This window comes from Elaeis guineensis, chromosome 4, assembly GCF_000442705.2.
Source record: "Elaeis guineensis isolate ETL-2024a chromosome 4, EG11, whole genome shotgun sequence".
NCBI classification, from domain to species: domain Eukaryota; kingdom Viridiplantae; phylum Streptophyta; class Magnoliopsida; order Arecales; family Arecaceae; genus Elaeis; species Elaeis guineensis.
This window is the reverse complement of record NC_025996.2, coordinates 11,809,388-11,828,734: the sequence shown is the minus strand read 5'-3', so window position 1 is coordinate 11,828,734 and position 19,347 is coordinate 11,809,388. Positions and strand designations below refer to the sequence as shown.

Below are 19,347 nucleotides of genomic sequence, written 5' to 3'. Positions count from 1 at the left end.
TTAGCCAACTCGTATCACATGAATAAAATAATGCATGGTGCAAGTGACATAACAAACAGCAGCACAAGCTGATGAACTCAAAACATATGCACATAAACTAGACTTTACATGTGAGTGAAATAGTAGAAATAACAACAGAAACAGTAACTCATTTGTATTATATTATGCAATTATAGTGCTATAGAGCATTGGCATCTCAAAGTGTATAAAGAAACAATATAATCATTTCATCATGAACAAAGCAACCAAAATTACTGTTGCCAATACTGTTAGACATTAATTAATCCATAAATTTCTATACATTTCAACAAGATTCAGTTGCCAGTTGTTAAATGTAGCATCAAGATACCTGAATTGGAGTTAGAACAGGAATTCGAACTGCCAGTGCCCAGCGCAGTTCACGGATATCCCGCAATCGTTTCCAGTCAGACATGCCAGAAGCCCAACATCTTGTTGTCCAATCAATGGTTTTCTTTGACCAAAACCTTCTAATTGCATCTTTCTCTAGTGGGCCAACTTTTGAACCATCCTTGTCAATGAACATCCATTCCTTTAGAGGCTCCATAAAAGCAGTAGCTGCTATCAGATTAGATTGCAGAGGTATGGAAGTCCTCTCAGAAGCCTCATGAGCTACAGCTAAGAGATCAACAGCTAAAACACACCCACCGACCAAAACACAAGCTTCAACATTTGAAAGATCTTTCATCAAGACCTGCAAAATAGGAATATAAGAACTGAACATTCATTACTAGAATAAGGGATAAACAAACTTAGCAAAAATACAGAGTCTCAAATTTAGGAGCAAAAGAACAAGTTTTTCACAGCGTAAAAGTTTAACACTCCCATGATCTCGTTAAAACACAAAACAAGGGAATAAGAACTTCACAATGCTAATAGAAACAAATCTAATAACAACGGAAGTGCAGAAGCCAAAAAGCATGATAAATGATAACTGTGATAGAGTTTCCCGAAAACAAGCAGTCCCTTCCCACCTGCTCTCATTTAAGTGATCCGGAAGATCATTAGCAATCCCAAAGCATGGAAAATGTTTTTGCCATGCCTGTCTATTAACACTTCATAGGTACATGTTAGCCTCTAAGATATCAATTATGAAGATCAATTTATAAAAAGAATCAACGAGAAAGGATCTTGGATCAATAAATCATCTCTTCAAATGTGTCATCTTCAAGGTTTTAGATCCCCTGAGATGGGCTGTCCTAGTTTTCCTATGAGATGGGACGCGCCGCCATCCGACACTTAGGATAGGGGATGTTCCAAGATATCTCGATCGGGATGCTGGGACATTGGCGAGACAGTTCTGTCCCGACAAATGGGATGGTATCCATCCCGATATCCTAAGGACATCCCGCTAGGATCTGAATCCTCGGTCATCTTATTCTTTTCTTTGCAATTTATCACCATAAGTAATCATAAGTCACCAAAAACTCTTTCCTATTTCATCTTTTAGACTTTAAAGATATCCCAAACTTCAAAAGGAAACATAGTCCTACACAAGATATAAATAAGTTAACTCAACTTCAGACTTTTCCATATAAGCAACACCACAGAGAGGTTTAGGAGTTGCACATTCAGTCAACAATTACGTACTTGCAAAGTCCATCTTATTTCACTAAGAGGATAAAAACTGATGAAATGTTATTCTGACTTCCTATTCAAGCATAAAATTTCATCCTCAGAATTACTTTGATGAGACTTCATCTTATCATCAGCAACCAATGTTTCAGCCAATCTGATCAAGAAACTCTAACAATTGATGACTACGGATTCTAGTAAAAGAAAAAAAATCTTCAATAAAATCCACCTGAATTCATGGGGATCACTGGGCTGCTTACCTACACATTAGACAATCATGTTAGATGCTCCTAATATATAGTTGTACTGTTTCTTGCGAATAGCTACATATTAGCCTTGCATGTACAATGTTTATAATTTGGTCCTCTGACTGGCACACATATGTCTGTTTCTTTCATGCATCAAAGAGTTGCATCTATAAACTGCCTTAGGGTGATTCCATTCCTTCCATGTTTCATGGACCGGAGAGGCATACAGTTGCCTCAAGGAGTTATTCGATCTCTCTTTACAACCATCATCACACTGAATCCCAGAGAATTCTAATAGATCTAGCAACCCACTTAAATAATTAAAGATAAATCTATTCTTCTTTCCCAAGACTAGCAGAATGCACAAGAACCACAAGATCAGCTTTGATTAGTCATCAAGAGCAGCCACGATAATGAATGCATTACAAAAAAATAAAATAGATAAAATAAAACAACCTGATCTAGATGACATTACATGCTTACAGAATGAAAAATAACTTTCTGCCATAATCATCACCTTTAATTGCCACCAATACCATCATTAAACAAAAAGGAAAAAGAAAAAAACTTTTAATTATCAGGTATGCAAACTAGAAAGGGGGTCATGCTCACCAGCCACCCAGGCAACAATAATCCAACACTGCTTGCACATGCAACCATACAAAAGTATTGGAAAAACATCCCTTCACATTTTACTCCAAAACCTAGACTTTGGTCCCTTTAACCAATTATAGGAGCTCGTTTTCACAGATGCTTGATTTGCACATATCTGAACACCAGATTGTAAAAATCATCCCTTTAGACTCCCATTCTATATCCAAGGATTCAGGTTTTTATTCACTGTTAACAACATCACGACATTTTAATTTCTCAATCCCAAGAACCTTTTAAAGCAAAGGTTTCCGGACTAAATTAGCTCAATGTTTTCATCCACAAGGTTGGCATGTTAGAGATGCTTGTTTTAACTTGCTTGTTTTAACTTGATGTGGAATATTACATTCTCATGACATTTGTCTTCTTGCAAGCAGAACATGCTTATCTATCCATATATGTGATCCTGTCCTAGCATGCTCCTATATGAGCTTCCGAGAATGCAATACCTTCAACTGGTGTTGGTTATTAGTATTATCCTCTAACATAACTTACTCTAGCCTACCAAATTAATGCTTTTGGAATTGTTTAAACATCTTCACATTACAAAGGCAAGCAAAGGATGCATCAGGAAAGTATCTACATACTCCCCATAAATTCTAGGGTTAACAGAGCTACCTTTAAAAGAAGAAGTAGGCGGTGCCTTAATGCTCGATCATTTGTTCGGTCCAACAGAACTGTAATATGAGCAGTACCATCAAAAGGGCCAACAGTCTTATAATGCTGTTCATACACAATAGTCATTGCCCTTGCACAAAGTTCTCTTACCAAAGAGCCACCACCTCCACCAAAGCCATCCAATCTTCCCATATCACACCAGTCATCAGATGAACCCAGTTCATCAGGAACAGCACCATCTACAGTAAGCCCTGTGTCTGCATCACACAAGAAACGATGATATAATGCCCTAAAAAATGCAACTGGGTCTCGTAGCGGAAAATCCTGTGCCCGGCCACTGCTCCCACTGTCAAGCAGCAAACGAAGATAATACTGCCCCACACAAACTTCTTTCGATAAGCTGGGGTAGCTCACTGAAAATTCAGCATAGTTCCAAGATATTTGGGGTGCATTATCATGTCCACTCTTAACTTCAACCATTGCACCTCCCGGAACAATGTCCTCTGTTCGTTCCTTTTCAACATCTAGATTATGAACTTCTGCTTGTAAAGCCTCCCTCAGCTCTTGCCTGGTACGTTCATTCCATATTAAATCAGCTCTGTTGTGATCCAGTCCAAATGCTCGCCAAAACTCATACCAATTACACAGTAATCTTCCAGATCCCACAGGAGTGTTTTCTACAAAAACCTGAGCAGGGGCGGGCAGGTCAGAATTCAAGGAACCAACAACACTAGCTTCAGTGTCAACTGAATATGAAGCATTTGAATCCAATATGTGTGATACACTAGTTTGGTGGACATCATCAGCAACAACAGCCCCTGGGCCAACGTTAAGTGGAACAACATGGGATGATTCAGCAGTCTGATTTACAGCTGGGAGATAAGAGGCAGATACTGGAAACTGCTCAATATTTGACTCTTGGGCAGATTTTTTATAGTTTTCTGGTCCTGCTGAAGCACCCACACCTATCTGCTTTGATAAATCACCATCTTCAACATTATTGGACGGAGATATTCCATGTTCTTGAGATGTTATGCCTCTTCCAAAGCGACCTCTTCTCTGCTTCAGCATGTGCCTATGCCTCCTAGTGAGAGGCGCTTCCTCATTTTGAGAATCTTCAAAACTTCCATCAGAACGTGTATGCAAATAAGCAACAAGCCCAGGAGGTAGAACTCTTGACAGCAAATCAAGGGCAGGTTGATAAGAATCAGCCCAAAGAGCTACAAGCTGCCGACTAACGTCACGGCGCTCACCAGCAAGAAGGAAAAAAGCATGCAGCAAGTGCCTCAAGAGAGCACCATCTCTCAAAGCAGCATCTCGCATGGATTCTGCTGCAATTGCATCCTCCTCTGCAATAGTACGCATTATGACGGCTACTGTCTCTCTTACACTTCCAGCAGGGTGTCCAAACAATGCAAACAACCGACGCCGCAAACCAGCAACTTCACGTAGTAATTCAACAAATATAGTATGTTGAGTCGTTTCACCATGAGGTTCACAAAGCATAGCTTCAAGAACTTCTACGACTGACATTGACAATAATGGAGACACAGATGTGGGTTTCAATCTGTTGACAAGGATAGTAACATAATTCTGATGCGCAAAAAGTACAGATTTGGTATGCATGTAAGTTGCATGCTGCTCTCCCTTCGAGTCCATCAATATATTAGCATCACCAGGACCACCACCAATGAGCATAGCAACAAGTCCTGCTGCCTCAGCTGCTACTCCCTCTGACCCATTCCTAAGTAAACCCATAATTCTCCCAACAGCAGCAGGAAATGACATCACATGTGATGCCGCATTTCTTGATGCAAGTAACCTACGTAGACATGCAATGAACCCCATAATCGTTGCCGCTGCTTTTGGTGATGGAGGTGGAGGGGGTGGAGCTTCTGGAGGAAGGTTCGGTGTTGCCGGAAGCATTGTAATTAAAGCCATCAGGACTACCTCAGGCACTTCAATATTAGGAGGTACTCCAGTATAGGGTATACATGCATTAAATTCCCTTATTCTACGCCATAACTTTGCTCTTGAACCAGGGACCGAACCGCCTTCAGCTACAGCATCTTTGGCAGCAGCAGCTAGATGTTTTAGATGCATTGTTGCAGTTTCCACATCAGCAACTGAACGCTGCTGACTAAGAGGAAATTGCTGCGACTGAAGATAGGCCCTTGAACAAGGAGGATCTATGCGGTGACCAGGCATGGTCAACCTTGGAAGCACAGGAACAGGACATTGGCCCTGTTAGGATTGAAATAAAGGAGCATGTAAAACATAACATAAATGATCCAGTTCCATAGAGTGAAAACAAAAAATAGCTAGAGAAAGAAAAATAAATAGAATAGAAAAATGCTGCACAAATGGTATGATACATGTACTTACTGCATGGATGAGAGACAAATGAACCTACCTCAGTTTGCAAAACATCTCGAACTGCTGCAAGCAAGTTATCACGGGACGTACTTGCATACACCTGGGATTGCAGTCACAAACATATTTAGAAAGTTCCCTGCATGATGGGCATTATGAGGTAGCAGATACTTACATGAATAGGACATCCATCATTGAATTCAACTGCAAACATTGTGGCTCTTCCGCAAACCGAACAAGAGAACTTACTGCAGATAACGGTCGAACAATAACAGCCTGGATGGCCCAACAGAAATTTCAGTCAGTGTGAGTGATAAGAATCATTATAAGTAAAAGAAAAACTACAGCAACGGTGTAATGAATAGCCTTCGGGGACAAGAAAATCATGCTGTACAATAAAGCTGCCTACATGATAGCATTTAAGTTATTAACAATAAGAGCACAGTGCCCTGAGTGATCAAGATCTCCTTAGTTACCAAAAGAAGATTACTACATACTCAAATTTTTAAAAAGTTAACCCATTAATCCACACTAACGAGGGCTTTAAGCAAGCTAATTTGTATTTGAAGCACATTCAAATAGCAAGATTTAAATCATTAACAGTTTCCTAGTAGAATCTGGAGAAAATAAGCTGATGCTCCAAATACAAAAGTTACATAGTCAATTGTTCTAAATTAAATTGACAAATAAAATATAGGAAACAAAATATATCATTAACAATGTTATAAGAGCATAAAAGCATGGAAGCCAAACATAATAGCCTGGGCATATGTATCACTACATCTCTGTCTGCGCCCCCCCCCCCCCCCCTCTTCCTTCTCTCTCTGTGCATGTGTGTGTCTGTAACTACCTCCATGCCTCAAGCAGCTATACCAATTTAAACTTAAAGCAGCAAAACCTGGGGGTACCTCATAGTTATCAGGCCGCCTTTCAACAAGTGAAACCTTTGTAAGAATAAGTTGGCGCGATACAGAATCACCTTGCTCTCCAAGTCCTCCCTTGGGTCCAATTCCCAAACTTAAGCTCTCAACATTAGCAGTTCCATTAGCAGCAGAACGTAACCTTGTCACAGACCATCCTCCATATGGGGTTTCATCTGCTCCAACTGCCTCCTTGGCTGCAAAATACAATGAACTATTGAAGAAATTAAACTACGAATATCATGGTTACCAGTACTTAAGAAAGCAAGGAATCAGAGTGTTATAATTTAATAGCATCATAAGAAGTCACTATAGTTGTATAAACAATAATGGCATTGCATTTCTTAGGAAAAAATTGTCATTCATAGGTCATTCCCCTACTAGTTATTTATGATTTCTAGAAAAAAAATACAAAATCCAGTATTAAAAAGAATCAAACTCAAGGCTATTTTCAGGAAAAAGTGTCTGCTTCAATAAAAAATATACAAGTTATTCATTTTTTCAGATCATGGGAACTTACATAGAAGAAGTTTAAGTCTACAGTGATGGAAAATTCCCAACTGTCTGAATATCCGAACTCATTAGTTTACCCCCATCTGCCTGAATAATTGGCCTCAACTCAAGAGGAAGAACTGATAATAAGCACAAAACCATCCATTGTAGTTCTACATTTGTTCGAATAAAATATTTAGCTAATTCCATGCGTCTAACCAAAAAATCCTTTCTTTTTCTTCTAATTTTTCTATCTTCCTATTCATTTCCAGTGGACCCCTCATCTTCAAATTCCTTCCATTCTACTGAATTAGATAAGATCAACCAAAAAACCAAACAGATTGATGCAAACAATAATAGCAGTTAAATATCATTTTCATTATTTAAACACCATTGATCTACCAAATATGAAGTCTAGTCTTGGATGAAGAGCTGAATAAGTTGTCTGCTTTGCAGATTAAGATGTCCTATTAATTTCAGGTTTTATGATTTTCTTTACACACAGAAACTAGGTATAAATTACAAATCTAAAAAAGGAAGGCCCAAAAATAGCAAAAACGAAGATACAGAAACAGATTGGGAAGGGATAACATGTAGGCTGGCACAACTTTAGTTAACAACACCCAACCAACAAATTATGACACACTCATGTCAATCATTTTTAATGAGCCTAACAGATTTATTGTGTCAATGCACAAAAACCTTGTACTCTACTAATCCACAAATTTCATTTTAGTATTTGATTGAAAGAAGCAATGCAGGAACTGAGGTACCAGGTATGCTATGATATCAACTTGTATTGAGAGTTGTCAAAGAATGAGAGAAGCAGTTTGGGCTATGACAACTTCAATTTTATAAAGGATGACTAAATGAACATGCCAAGGCTGATAGTCTCGTGCCCACATAACAAACTGAGAAGTGGAGCACCAATGACTATTTTGTTTGATTGATGGACTGTGATCAAACTTGAAACCTACAATTTGAATTAATGTTTGATACCTGCATCTAGTACAGTAATACTTATCTTGAGAACATGTGCTGGCTGCTAAGGAGCCATTATTAGTACTATCAAAATGGGCTGGCCCGGCCCGGCCTGACCCACAAGGGCCTAAAATTTGATGGGCCAAGCTGGGCTAGGCCCAGCCAAAAAATGAGACACAATATAGCTGGCCCAGCCCAGCCCTTTAAGGACTGTGGGCCAGATCGGACCAGCCCATGGACCTTGAACCTCAAACGATTGAAGAGTGAAGAGTGAAAAAAAGAGAAGTAGAGAGCCCGAGAAGGGGAGAGCCTCAAGCGATCGAGCCTGAAGAGTGAAGAAAGATCGAGAGAGCCTGAGGGATGCTGGAGGTGGCATGGATCTGGCTCAAGAGTGGAGAGACCGAAAGAGCCTAAGGAGGAGCCGCGGCTGGATTTGATTCGGAGGTGGCGGCACCTCAAGCGGTCGATCCTGGAGAGTGAAGAGAACTGAGAGAGCTCGAGGGGAGATAGCACGGATCTAACTCGAAGAGTGGAGAGACCGAAGAGCTCAGGAGGAAAAGGAGCTGCGGTCGAATTTGACTAAGAGGTGGTGGCACCGACGACGAGGAGGAGGGGGTTCGTCCGGAGGTTGGATGGAGGGGCATCCGTCGGCGGAAGGGAGGAGGGGCCCGAGGAGGAGGGGATCGCCTGGAGGTTAGATGAAGGAGCGTCCGTCACAGAAGGAGAAGGGGGCCGGCGTATCTTGATTCGTGATCGGACTCAAAGGCCGGAGGCGGCGGCACTGGCGATGAGGAGGAGGGGGATCTGTAAAGCTGGGAGGCAAAAGGGAGAGGAACCGCAGAGGTGGTCATCCTGCTGGTCTACAGCAGTGGCCGCAATGTGGGGCAACAGGGCTCAGGAGTCAGGGATTAAAAAACAAATAAGATTTTTTTTTTAAGTTTTCATGGCCCATCTGGACTAGCCCGACCCAACCCATATTGGCCCTTGGGCTAATGTGGGGCGAGCCAAACAGGCCCAGTTGTTATTTGAGCTATTCATATGGCAGCCCAGCCCATCCCATTTACAGGATTGGACCGGGCCGGTCCTGTGGGCCAAACCCATTTTGACAGCCCTAGCCATTATCCCAGTGAAAGAACTGAGAAATTTCATCTCAATGCAAGTAATTTAATTATAAATATATGATAATTTCATGCAAAGGTTCATATATGAATATACGTTACAAAGAAATTAAAAAGGAGCGGAGGATACTAAACTTTCTAGGAAAAATCATGTCTCTGGCACATCTAGCAATAGTCAGTAATAACATATCAATTACTAAGTGATACGGGATAGAAATGTGCTTTACAAGTTTTGAGATCCTTAGTTCTACAATTCTGCTTCATACATGTACTGCTCTGTTTTGCTTTACAATACATATCATTCAACTTTTTAAAAAAATAATTGAAAATATTTTTTTCGTTTTTAATACATGATACCACTACCTTACACCCAAAGGCCATGCCTGTTTCCAACCTCATGATGGCAGCTAACTCAGTGCTAGATGGGTGATAGATGGATTACAGCATGAAAAGCACCTAGAACTTATGTGTATTGCAATATTATCTCAAAATGATTTTAGTCCTGGTCATGATTCTCTCTCTCTCTCCTCTCCTCCTCTCTCCTCTGTGTGTGTGTGTGGTGTGTGTGTAGGTGGTGGTGTGAAACACTTGATTATCCAACAAGTAACACAATTTTGACAAACAAAACAACTGCATCATCCAGCAATAAATATGCTTCTTTCATAACCTAGAAACCTGTTTGACACATTGAATAAATTGTTTTTCAGCTGAAGTAAAAATTGTATTTACACTAAGGAACGTAATTGATATACCAGCAACTGATGGGAATAAGGCTGGTCAGCAAAATGTGGTGACAGAAGAGGAGTACAAGGGACATGACTCCACTGACTCATCATAAGAACACTTATAGGTGCATCCCAATGCATATAGAATATATAAATAACCAACAGAAAATATTTGGTTGATGCAGATCAAACTGAAAAGATCATATGCCAAAAAGATTATAACATAAGTATTCATATCAATACAGTTTCTAAAATAGAATGTAGAAGCATGTTTCAGGCTTCTTCCACAAACATACCCCTTTTTTTAATAAAATCTGTTACTGTCATCGACTGAGAATTGTCGACCGATAATAACAAGCCAGCAGTAGATTTTGCAGTTTTAGTCTGCACGAAACAGATACAACATGATGGTTATATAACACAAAAAGGAAAAAGCAAAACACTTTCTGGAGCCATCAACAAGCTAAATCAGATAAATAGAAAGCGATACTTTTTGTAAAGCACTGAGAAGGCTCCAACCGTACCAAAGTGGATATAATTGCAGTGTTAGATGATCCAGAGGCAGCTTTAAAGGCTTTACTTTTTCTTCCATATAATGGACAAAGAACAAATCCTCCAGGTTCACTACTTCTCTTTCCATATATGTCTGCCAAAAGTATGATGGCAGGAGAATCCATGTCTCTGAAATCCAAGCACCACCGTGGATCTCCAGATTGTCCTTCAAAAAGCTCAACACCAATAGCTGTAACTTTTAACTTCTGCACAAGGTGGTTTAAAATCATTCTAACAGTCAACAACTCAGAGTCCACTGATCAAGGAAATTGTTTGACAAAGAGCGTCATCTAACACCAAAGAAAATTTGAATGCTTGTTAGTTATTTCTTCTACTTAGATGTCATGAAGGAGAGAATTATAAAATATTGTGGTCCTAGAGAACAGCTTGTTATTGAAGGTATTGCAATGGAGATTAAAGGAGTGCGGATGGTTCCAATTCGCTCATTTTAACCAAAAGAATCTCGACCGAATCTATCAAAACCAAGGAAGTAGTTTCACAAAAACCATGATCGCAAAGGAAACACTCAACCCAGGCTAGTGACGATATTCAGAAAATCAAGTAAAACAACAAATTCACAGCATATAGCAGGAGAGGGAAAATTCGAAGAAGGGAGCAGAAGGCGAGTAACTCACAAAAGAAGCCCACTCCGAGGTCCTCCGCTTGAGGTGAAGAACCGGGAATTCCATGACCGGCCCCAGCTTCCCCCACCTCAGCCGGTGCAGCTCCGTCAGGATGCTCACCCGGAACCTCGACGAGAACTTGATCGCCTTAAACTTCCCCCGCCCATCGGTCCGCACGCTCACCGTGAACTCCTGCGAGCCGACATCGTCCCCCCTCCCCAGCACCGGCGCCGCGCCCTCGAAATCATTCGACACATCGTACGAATTCGTCACGGCAAGGGTGGAAGGATCGAGGGTGATGATCGCGGAGCTGGAGATGCACAGGATCCGTTTGTACCTCCCCCGCCACGAGTGTTTGACCACCATGTACCGGGCGAGGTATTCGGGCTCCTCGGCGACGGCGGGGGGCGGCGGGGCGGCGGGCGACGTGGGTTCCGCCGGCGGGGGGTGGTGGTCGGCGGAGGCAGAGGCGGCGTGCCGGCTGACGAAATCCATCGAGGAGAGGTGCTCTAGGTAGCGGGTCCGGCGGGCATTAGGGTTCCAGAAGGAGAAGAGCCCTAAGCCCCAGTTCGCCGCGAACGGGCTGTGGCCGCGGGACTGATTCGCCCCCAGCGCTTCCGATCTCGCGAGAATTCGCACGGATTCCTCTGAGCTCCTCCTCTCCCCGAGATCAAACACCTAGGGTTTCAATTGATCGCCCCTTTTGCTGCGCGCTCTCCACTTCTCTCTCTCGTCTGGATCAAGACTAGTTTCCTGGAAGCGAGAAAGGGCTTCATTTTTCACCCCTTCCTCTCTTCTTTTTTTTTTATTATTTCATCAGAGTTCGGGGGATTGTCGGGGCCGGGAGGTCGGCAAGTGAGTGCGCGGCCTTTCCAGCGCCCTGTTAGGGGCTTTTTAGGGTGGAAGAGGCCGTCCAATGATGGATGGACGGCTCAGATCTGGTGGAGAGCGGTTTCGCCGGGCCGGTGACCGTCGCAGGGCGGGCCCCCCGTGGACTCTCGGCACACGATTGGAGAGGGAGAATGGGGTAGATTAAATTGGTGTTTCTATGGTAATTCTGTTTGTTGAACAGGGGTGGGTTGTGTTCCCTAGGGGCGTAATCGAATAGTCTTATATACCTGTATAATGGGAGCATGTTGTGTATTGCTAAATTCTTCATGTAGAAGTGTTGATACATTACCGGACAGCATGAACAGAGTTTTATCGAGTAGCAATCACTGGTTTAGGTGAGAAAAACCATGATTTGCAAAACTAGATCGGGAAAAAAACCATGATATATTACACTTTTTTTTTTTTGGTGAAGTTATACATACATGTAAAAAAGATACATACATGACGAAAATACATGTCCATCTTAAACATTTCTATTCAATGTTGCCAAAAGAAAATCCTTTATCTTCTGAATTTTGGGATAAAGCACAGACTTTGATCCCTAATACATGTTACCCGGCAACAAAGACTTCCCATTAGTGATTATTTATTTTCCTGGATCAAGGATTCCTCTATGGAATGGGTATATGCTAAAAGTTTTATGATTTATAAGGAAATACTTGAATTGAATTCAGAAAACTATGTTTCTTATAATTATTGTGTGGAGAGAGAGAGAGAGAGAGAGAGATTGAAATCACAAGCATGACAAGGTATTATAGATCTAATGGCATTATATACTGAGGGTAAAATTAAAAAAAAAGGAAAAGATTTTGCATCTCTTGGAAATTTGTTTTGATAACATTAGCCTTTAAATTTGGAGGAAAAAAATAAACTTTCAAGATAAAGGATAGAGGATGTGGAATTACTCGCGATTAATTTGTTTTGTATATAGTAAAAACACCACATATGTGGTTTTAAGATAGATGGATCAAATTTAAATTTTACCCATGGATGGACTAACTAATCTATTTTTAAGTATAATTGGTTTTTAACCTGGGATCATATTAAGTTGGTTTTGTCCAACATACCTAATTAGGATTTCCAATTAGAGTCCTGTGAAATTTATAATTGAGTAAACAAATGGACAAAATTGGAATGGCTGAATTAGTGGTAAATACCACATTGATATATATTCAAAGAGATAGAGTTCAAGAATAAATGCATACATACATTATGAATGGTTGATTCCAATACAATTAGAACCCTATGTTGTCATTATTCCAAATAAATACTCACAATCAAGATATAAAGCCACTTTAAATTATATTTTTAGGAGATAGAAGTAATCATTTATGGGCATGATGTACTCACAAACCATATCCATCCCTTTTATTCAATATTAAATTTAAAAGGTCCAATAATTTTCTTATGTTAAAATAATATCTAAAACAAGGGGGAAAAAAGTGATATTATTATATTAAAACAATATCATAAAAAAGGAAAGAAATTGTTGATTTCTCTACTCCTAACAATCTTTGAATGATAAAGCTCCTAAGAAGGAAGGCATGCTAATAGTTGGAGGTGATGATTGTAGTTGTTTTGCTTTATATAGTAGGTCATTGCAGTCTTTGTTGGTAATGAAGATTAAAATGAAAAATTAAGAAAGCTAAAACACTATATACATAATGTCTATCCTCTTAAAATTTGGAGTTTTAGAAATATAGTTTAAACCTAGTGATAGGAAGATGATGATTTAGGAAAAAAAATACCTATCAGCAGCATGCTTCGAAAATCTAGACTCTACGTAATAAATGTGAAATAGATAATGAAAAAAGATAGTAATTTAGTGAAAAAATCATTGAGCTTATTCACTTGGTGCAGAAAGAAGTTGCCATGGAGTTATTTTCCTCTTAGATATAAGCTGCCACCCTAATTAAGATAAGATTATAATGACAATTAAAGTATGTACTAAAATCTTTTTTCTTTGATAGTTGTCTAAATTTATTGTATTACATCATTACAGTTACCTCATACAACCGGCTATCCAATAATCATTACAATGAAGATAAGGTTGTTATTAACATTAAGCTTTTGAATGGTTCTTCCAAAATCAGCCTCAAGATTTTGACCATATAATTCTAAAAAATAGATTTTTTTATTTAGACAATGGCAATTAAATAATCAATAAAAATACTAAAATTATATTATTTAGTATTACTATTCAAAAATAGTAATTTATTTAAATTGATAAGAAATTGATATTTGAGATTATTATTTTAATTGGTTTGGAATTTATATTTACTTTATAATTGACGATTACGATGAGCAAATAGCTAAATAACTTAGGTATCGTGATAACAATGATCGATATGCTACCGTAATATGTGGTTTTGATTTCAAGATCTACTAGGTCTTCATGTATGTGTGGGTGAAGTTTGTCCGATTATACTATGATCAACATATCCCCCTCTTAGTATTGACAAGCTTTCAAATCAATGCAAACAAGGCAACCATTCTCCAACCTCCAAAATTCAAATAATGCTATTGGAATGATTTAAAAAAACTAATTTTTATTCCATATTCTTTATATTTCTAGCTACCTAACCAAGTTGCCATGCCTATTTGAACTTTGGATGGCCAGAGACATCTTGCACTGAAAATGAATTCCTAAGGTTCAACAGTCAAGATGTAATTATACATGAAAATATTAAAACAACAAACATTGAATGATGATTCTTTTTATATGAATCTCTCCCAAATAGAAGAAGAATTGTTAGAAATATAAATACTAGAACTATGCAAATAAAATCTACTATTTTTCTCGTTTCTTAAAGCACTCAAGATGCAACCTTTAACAAATATTCTGCCCATATTATAGCGCACATTTGATCATTTGACAATTAGAATCACATGCTTGCTAAAAACAAAAATTATATGGCCTGTTGTTTTGAATGACTACGCATGCTGAATATGCTTGCAGTATGATTATGTGTTTGCTCATGACACTGAATTATGTGCAATTGTTCATCTTATGCAATGAAAGTACAATACCTCTAAATATCCTACCAGAGCAAAAGGAGATATGCTTTTGATTTTTTTTTTTTTTTTTTTTTGAAAAATAATATGGATAACTCATTTTAGATATATGTTCTCTCTCTCTCTCATACACACACACACACAAAAGAACACCTTGTTTCAGAAATCCTAATTGCTGACTACAAACACTATGCTATTGCAAAAGTTAATATTAGGCCATTTTCAATAAGAAACGCTTGACATTTTGAGGAATGTGGAGTTTTTATAATTTGTTTCATTGAAGAATGACATGAAAGGCATTTCGGGCAACTTCTAAAATCTCGTTCATCACAATAATTTTTTGTCATGATTAATTAAGTCAACCAGCTTTATCTTATCTGGTTAATATCTACATTTGGAAGAGAAAAGAGGACATCGTTTGAACCTTGGCAGCGACCAAAGACCAATTAACCCACCGCTCCCCACCTGGAGGAGTTCCTGGATTTGTCCATTGGTGATTCATCTCCAAAATACCTTGACAACCAAATTTTTTTTTTTTCAAAATCGTGAAAACTTCAGCTCAAGTCTTGCCCGGGTCGGGGTTGTCATCTTTCGCGCGAATCCGCCGTTGGATCGCCCACTGATCACTTTACACTCTGTGCAGTTGCTTTGAGATCTATGCGATGGGCAATCTAACGGTCGAATCTCGCGAAGGAAGACGAATCTTTTTTTCGCGCGAAAGACACAACCACGGGCCCGGACGAGATTCGAACAATCCTGCCCGTTCCCTTTGTTGACCCCGGGTAGACCGTGGTCAACCGATCACTAGGCCTGCAATCAAGAAAGAAAAAACTAAAAAAGAACGAACCGTTTTTGGTGTTCTCCGCTCACCCTCCCCCTTCAGCCTTCTGCGAGAAACCCCGCTACCGCTCAAAGGATATCTTAAAATCCCAACGAGATGTTTAACGGTCGATTTTTCAGTCTCTTATACCCTCTTCGTCCCCAACCCCGAACCAAAGCCGAGAGAGTCGAGGCAGCGGCCGAGACGAAGAGGAGAACGAGAAGAGAGAGAGGCCGAAGGAGAGATGGAGCGAGGAGGAGGACGCGGACTGGGGGATGGCCTTCCATCATGGAAAGGAAAGCAAAAGCGGAGCTCCATGAATCCGAAGACAGAGAGGTAGACGTCGGCTTCTTCTTCAATATTTCAAGAACTGTTCCAGAACTCAACCTCTGTTTCTTTTTCTTTTTCTTTTTTTTGGTTCTATACGTTTGTCTTAATCTTTCTTTGTTTTTCTTTATCTTCTTGGTTTCTTTCACTGCATCAGACCAGCGGCGTCGTCGCCGGAACCCTTTGTTCGTGCCTTCGGAGAGTCTATTGGAATCGGAGATGGAGCACCGGAATACTATCCGTGGGCAGCACCGAGCTCGGATTTTTCTTTTGAACGGCCGGGTGAATCCTTTTCTCCCTTCTCCTTTTTAGTTCTTTCCCACCAATTGTGCTTCTAGCCACATCGTAATTACTAAAGAATTCGATTTATTATTAGAAACCTTTTTGTTTGGTTGAAATTTGAATAGGGTCTCTCCTCTCTCTCTATAATATATATATATGCTTCCAACTATGTCATTAATACAAAAGAATTCTGTATCTGACGTGAAAATAAGAATAAGCGTTTCATTTAATATGCTTCTATCGATGCCTCTTTTATCAAGGAAATTAGGAGACAATGCGAGAAAAGGGAAGAAAAGTTTCATTTGGTTGAATCTTGAATAAGAAAGATTTCTCCTACTCTCTCTGTCGATATGCTTGTTTCCACATTGTAGTTACAAAAGTGTTAGGGAAACAATGCAAGAAACGAGAATAAACATGGTGTTTGGTCGAATTCTAACTGTGTGTATGAATCAGAAAAACATGGTCTTCATAATAGTTGGAAAAAGGGTCTAGAATGACCTACAGAATCTAATCACCCAAATTTTTAAGCTGGGTGCAAGAAGCCGCATCATAGTCGCAAGAAAAAAGAAACAAGTGAGTCGAAAAGCGGAACTTCGAAAAAAATTTGATTACTAGTTGTATTTCAGGTTAAAAATTGTGTGATTTGGGACTTTTTTTCCCTTAATTGTTGAAAATATCACGTATGTATTCGTAATATGTAAAGGGAACCTCCTTTACAAGTGTTTAATACGTGCAAATCGAATTATTAGAAAGCTAACCATACGATGGCACAAACTTGGGAGATCTTTCCGTGGTGAGGTGTAAACTTGTGAAATTGGAAAGAAAAACTGATGAATGGTGATGTTATTAGAGCCAAAGGAGCAATTATTTTTTCTTCCTCACTCAAGTGGAAACATGTCAACAATCAGGGTTTTTTCTTCAAACAATCATTTGTTACAGCAAGTCTAATCCTTAAAAGAAAGACTACAATTTTTCATTCCTGTTGAGTTTCTGAAATTAAAGCTTGCTTACCCTGCTTAGATATGCTGCTTAATGCCAATTTTGGCAAAATGAGCACAAAGCAGTATAACGTATCTGCTTTTGATGTTATCAGCTGAGAAGGTGTCCAATTGTTAGATTACATTTTGATTTTCTGTGATATTGGTCGAAGGTCTTATAATTGCAGATAAGTGCTTAGTGTCACCAATATGTGTATGACATTTGATCTTCTATCATCACCATTTTAGGTATGATACTTGGATCTTTTATGAGAATTTCTGCACTTAGGACTGAGGAGAAGTGCCATATATGATCAGCAAAGTTAAGTGAAAGAAATAAATAAAATAATACCTTTTTACATATGCTTTTCATGAGGCCCATGCACATATGTATTTAGTCCCACATCGATTATTCATTGGAAAGATTTTGGGTACTTATATAGGACCAAGGAATCAAATAATACATTTTGACCAGCCTTTTTGAATGAGGTCTTGAGTTGTTACAAGTGATATCAGAGCCGATCTAGCTTGTAGCCTATATGGATTAGGGGATATTGTAGTATGAGTTCATTAGGCTGACCACGGGCCGATAATGGTGTTAATGAATGGATGATGGATTTGGACTCTTAGCCTGGCAAGGATACCAGAGCTTAAACGGAGGAAGTATGTGAGGGTCTATGCATGCATGTATTTAGTCCCACATCGACTATTCATTGAAAGATCTTAGATAATTATATACAGATAAGGAATTCAAATAATACCTTCTGGCTAGTCTTTTTAGATGAGGTACTGGGTCGTAGATATTCAGAATTAATTGTGCAACTCTTTTCTAAAAAATTAAAAGAGCAAGCAGTTTTATAGTATATTAATCCATTGAAGATGAAAGAGTAATTACAGAGAAACAAATTTATTGAGTGGGATGAAGAAGGCGAGTGGTTGACCAAATACTTATGCAATAGAAATTTATCCTAGAAGAAAAACTCAAGGTAGAGAGGAAAATCAAAGGAAACCAAATGACAAATCCGTAGGAAACCTTGGAGAGAGAGAGAGATACAATATTTAGGGAGGCACCGGTGTTAAAAACTATAAAAGCGGCATGCTTTCTTTTTTTTTTTTTTATAATTTTTTTCCAAAAAAATTGGCATCAGCTGATGATATGTAGTATTAGGTGCAATATAAGAATATATTCACCAGCTCATAGAAAATGATGGAATTGAATGACTTGAAATCTTTAGTGCTAATATATTTTTCGTTAAAAGTTAAACTACATTTTTGTTTCTTACCATTAATATCTCTTTCATATTCTCCCTTTCTAAACAATAATAAGTAATTATACAAAGTTAGTTGCATGAAGTCATATATCTCTTATGAAATACACTTACAAATTACATGAACATCCTAAATTGATTATTTCTGTCTTTTCCTGTTATCAAATTTTGGCCTATGATTTTAATCATTAGTAACTTTAAGATAACCAGGTTTTGGTGAACTAGCTAGCGACATTGATGATATCTCTTGTGATACCAAATCTACATATGCCTCTCCTTTGCCTAATATACTGACTGCATTCTTTGCGAGATACATAACACTAGTTGCTCTGAAGGATGCTACATTGAGTCCACTGATTGAACACAAACCAAGTAGCCTCTTTCTTGCTTTAGTTGTTGTCTCATAGCCATTGTAATGTGTACTTTTAACTACTGGGTCCTTCAACTAAGATTAACCTATATCATGTATATATCTTCTCTGCAACACATGCAGAGCTGGAATCTTCATGTTATATCTAATGTATGATGCATCCTCTTTTCATGCAAATGGCAGTGGCAGCTATCCTTCATGCAATAAAGTATCTACTTGTTTTTTAGTGACTCTTAAAAGAATTTACTGTAAAATGGCTACAAGCAGATAGCATGTGAATTATGCAAGCTATGTAAATCATCAGAATTGTTCATGTGAACTTTAAACATGCAAGTTCTTCTCCCTTAAAGATCATTGGACACAACTGACTGCTCCAAGGACAGTTGAAGTTTTGAGTCAGTGTAGTTTCCATCTCCAAATTTGATTTCAATGTTCCTATTCTTTGCTCATGACTACAGACTTTTTTCATATCGGTGGCTAGACTTCTGTTAGCATTGTTAGAT

The 19,347-nt window shown here is 38.9% G+C and overlaps 1 protein-coding gene across 1 annotated transcript in view; it reads right to left on the bottom strand.

Annotated features, from left to right (window-relative positions):
* LOC105044097 (dnaJ homolog subfamily C GRV2) overlaps positions 1–11,600 on the bottom strand; it is a 31,498-nt gene extending 19,898 nt beyond the window's left edge. The window contains 9 exon segments of the mRNA XM_073255541.1: positions 350–712; positions 3,111–5,354; positions 5,524–5,586; positions 5,659–5,699; positions 5,702–5,759; positions 6,392–6,600; positions 10,016–10,103; positions 10,244–10,477; positions 10,907–11,600. Of these exon segments, the coding sequence (XP_073111642.1) occupies positions 350–712; positions 3,111–5,354; positions 5,524–5,586; positions 5,659–5,699; positions 5,702–5,759; positions 6,392–6,600; positions 10,016–10,103; positions 10,244–10,477; positions 10,907–11,389 (3,783 nt within the window). The 5' untranslated portion in view covers positions 11,390–11,600.
* Positions 11,601–19,347: the final 7,747 nt, after the last annotated feature.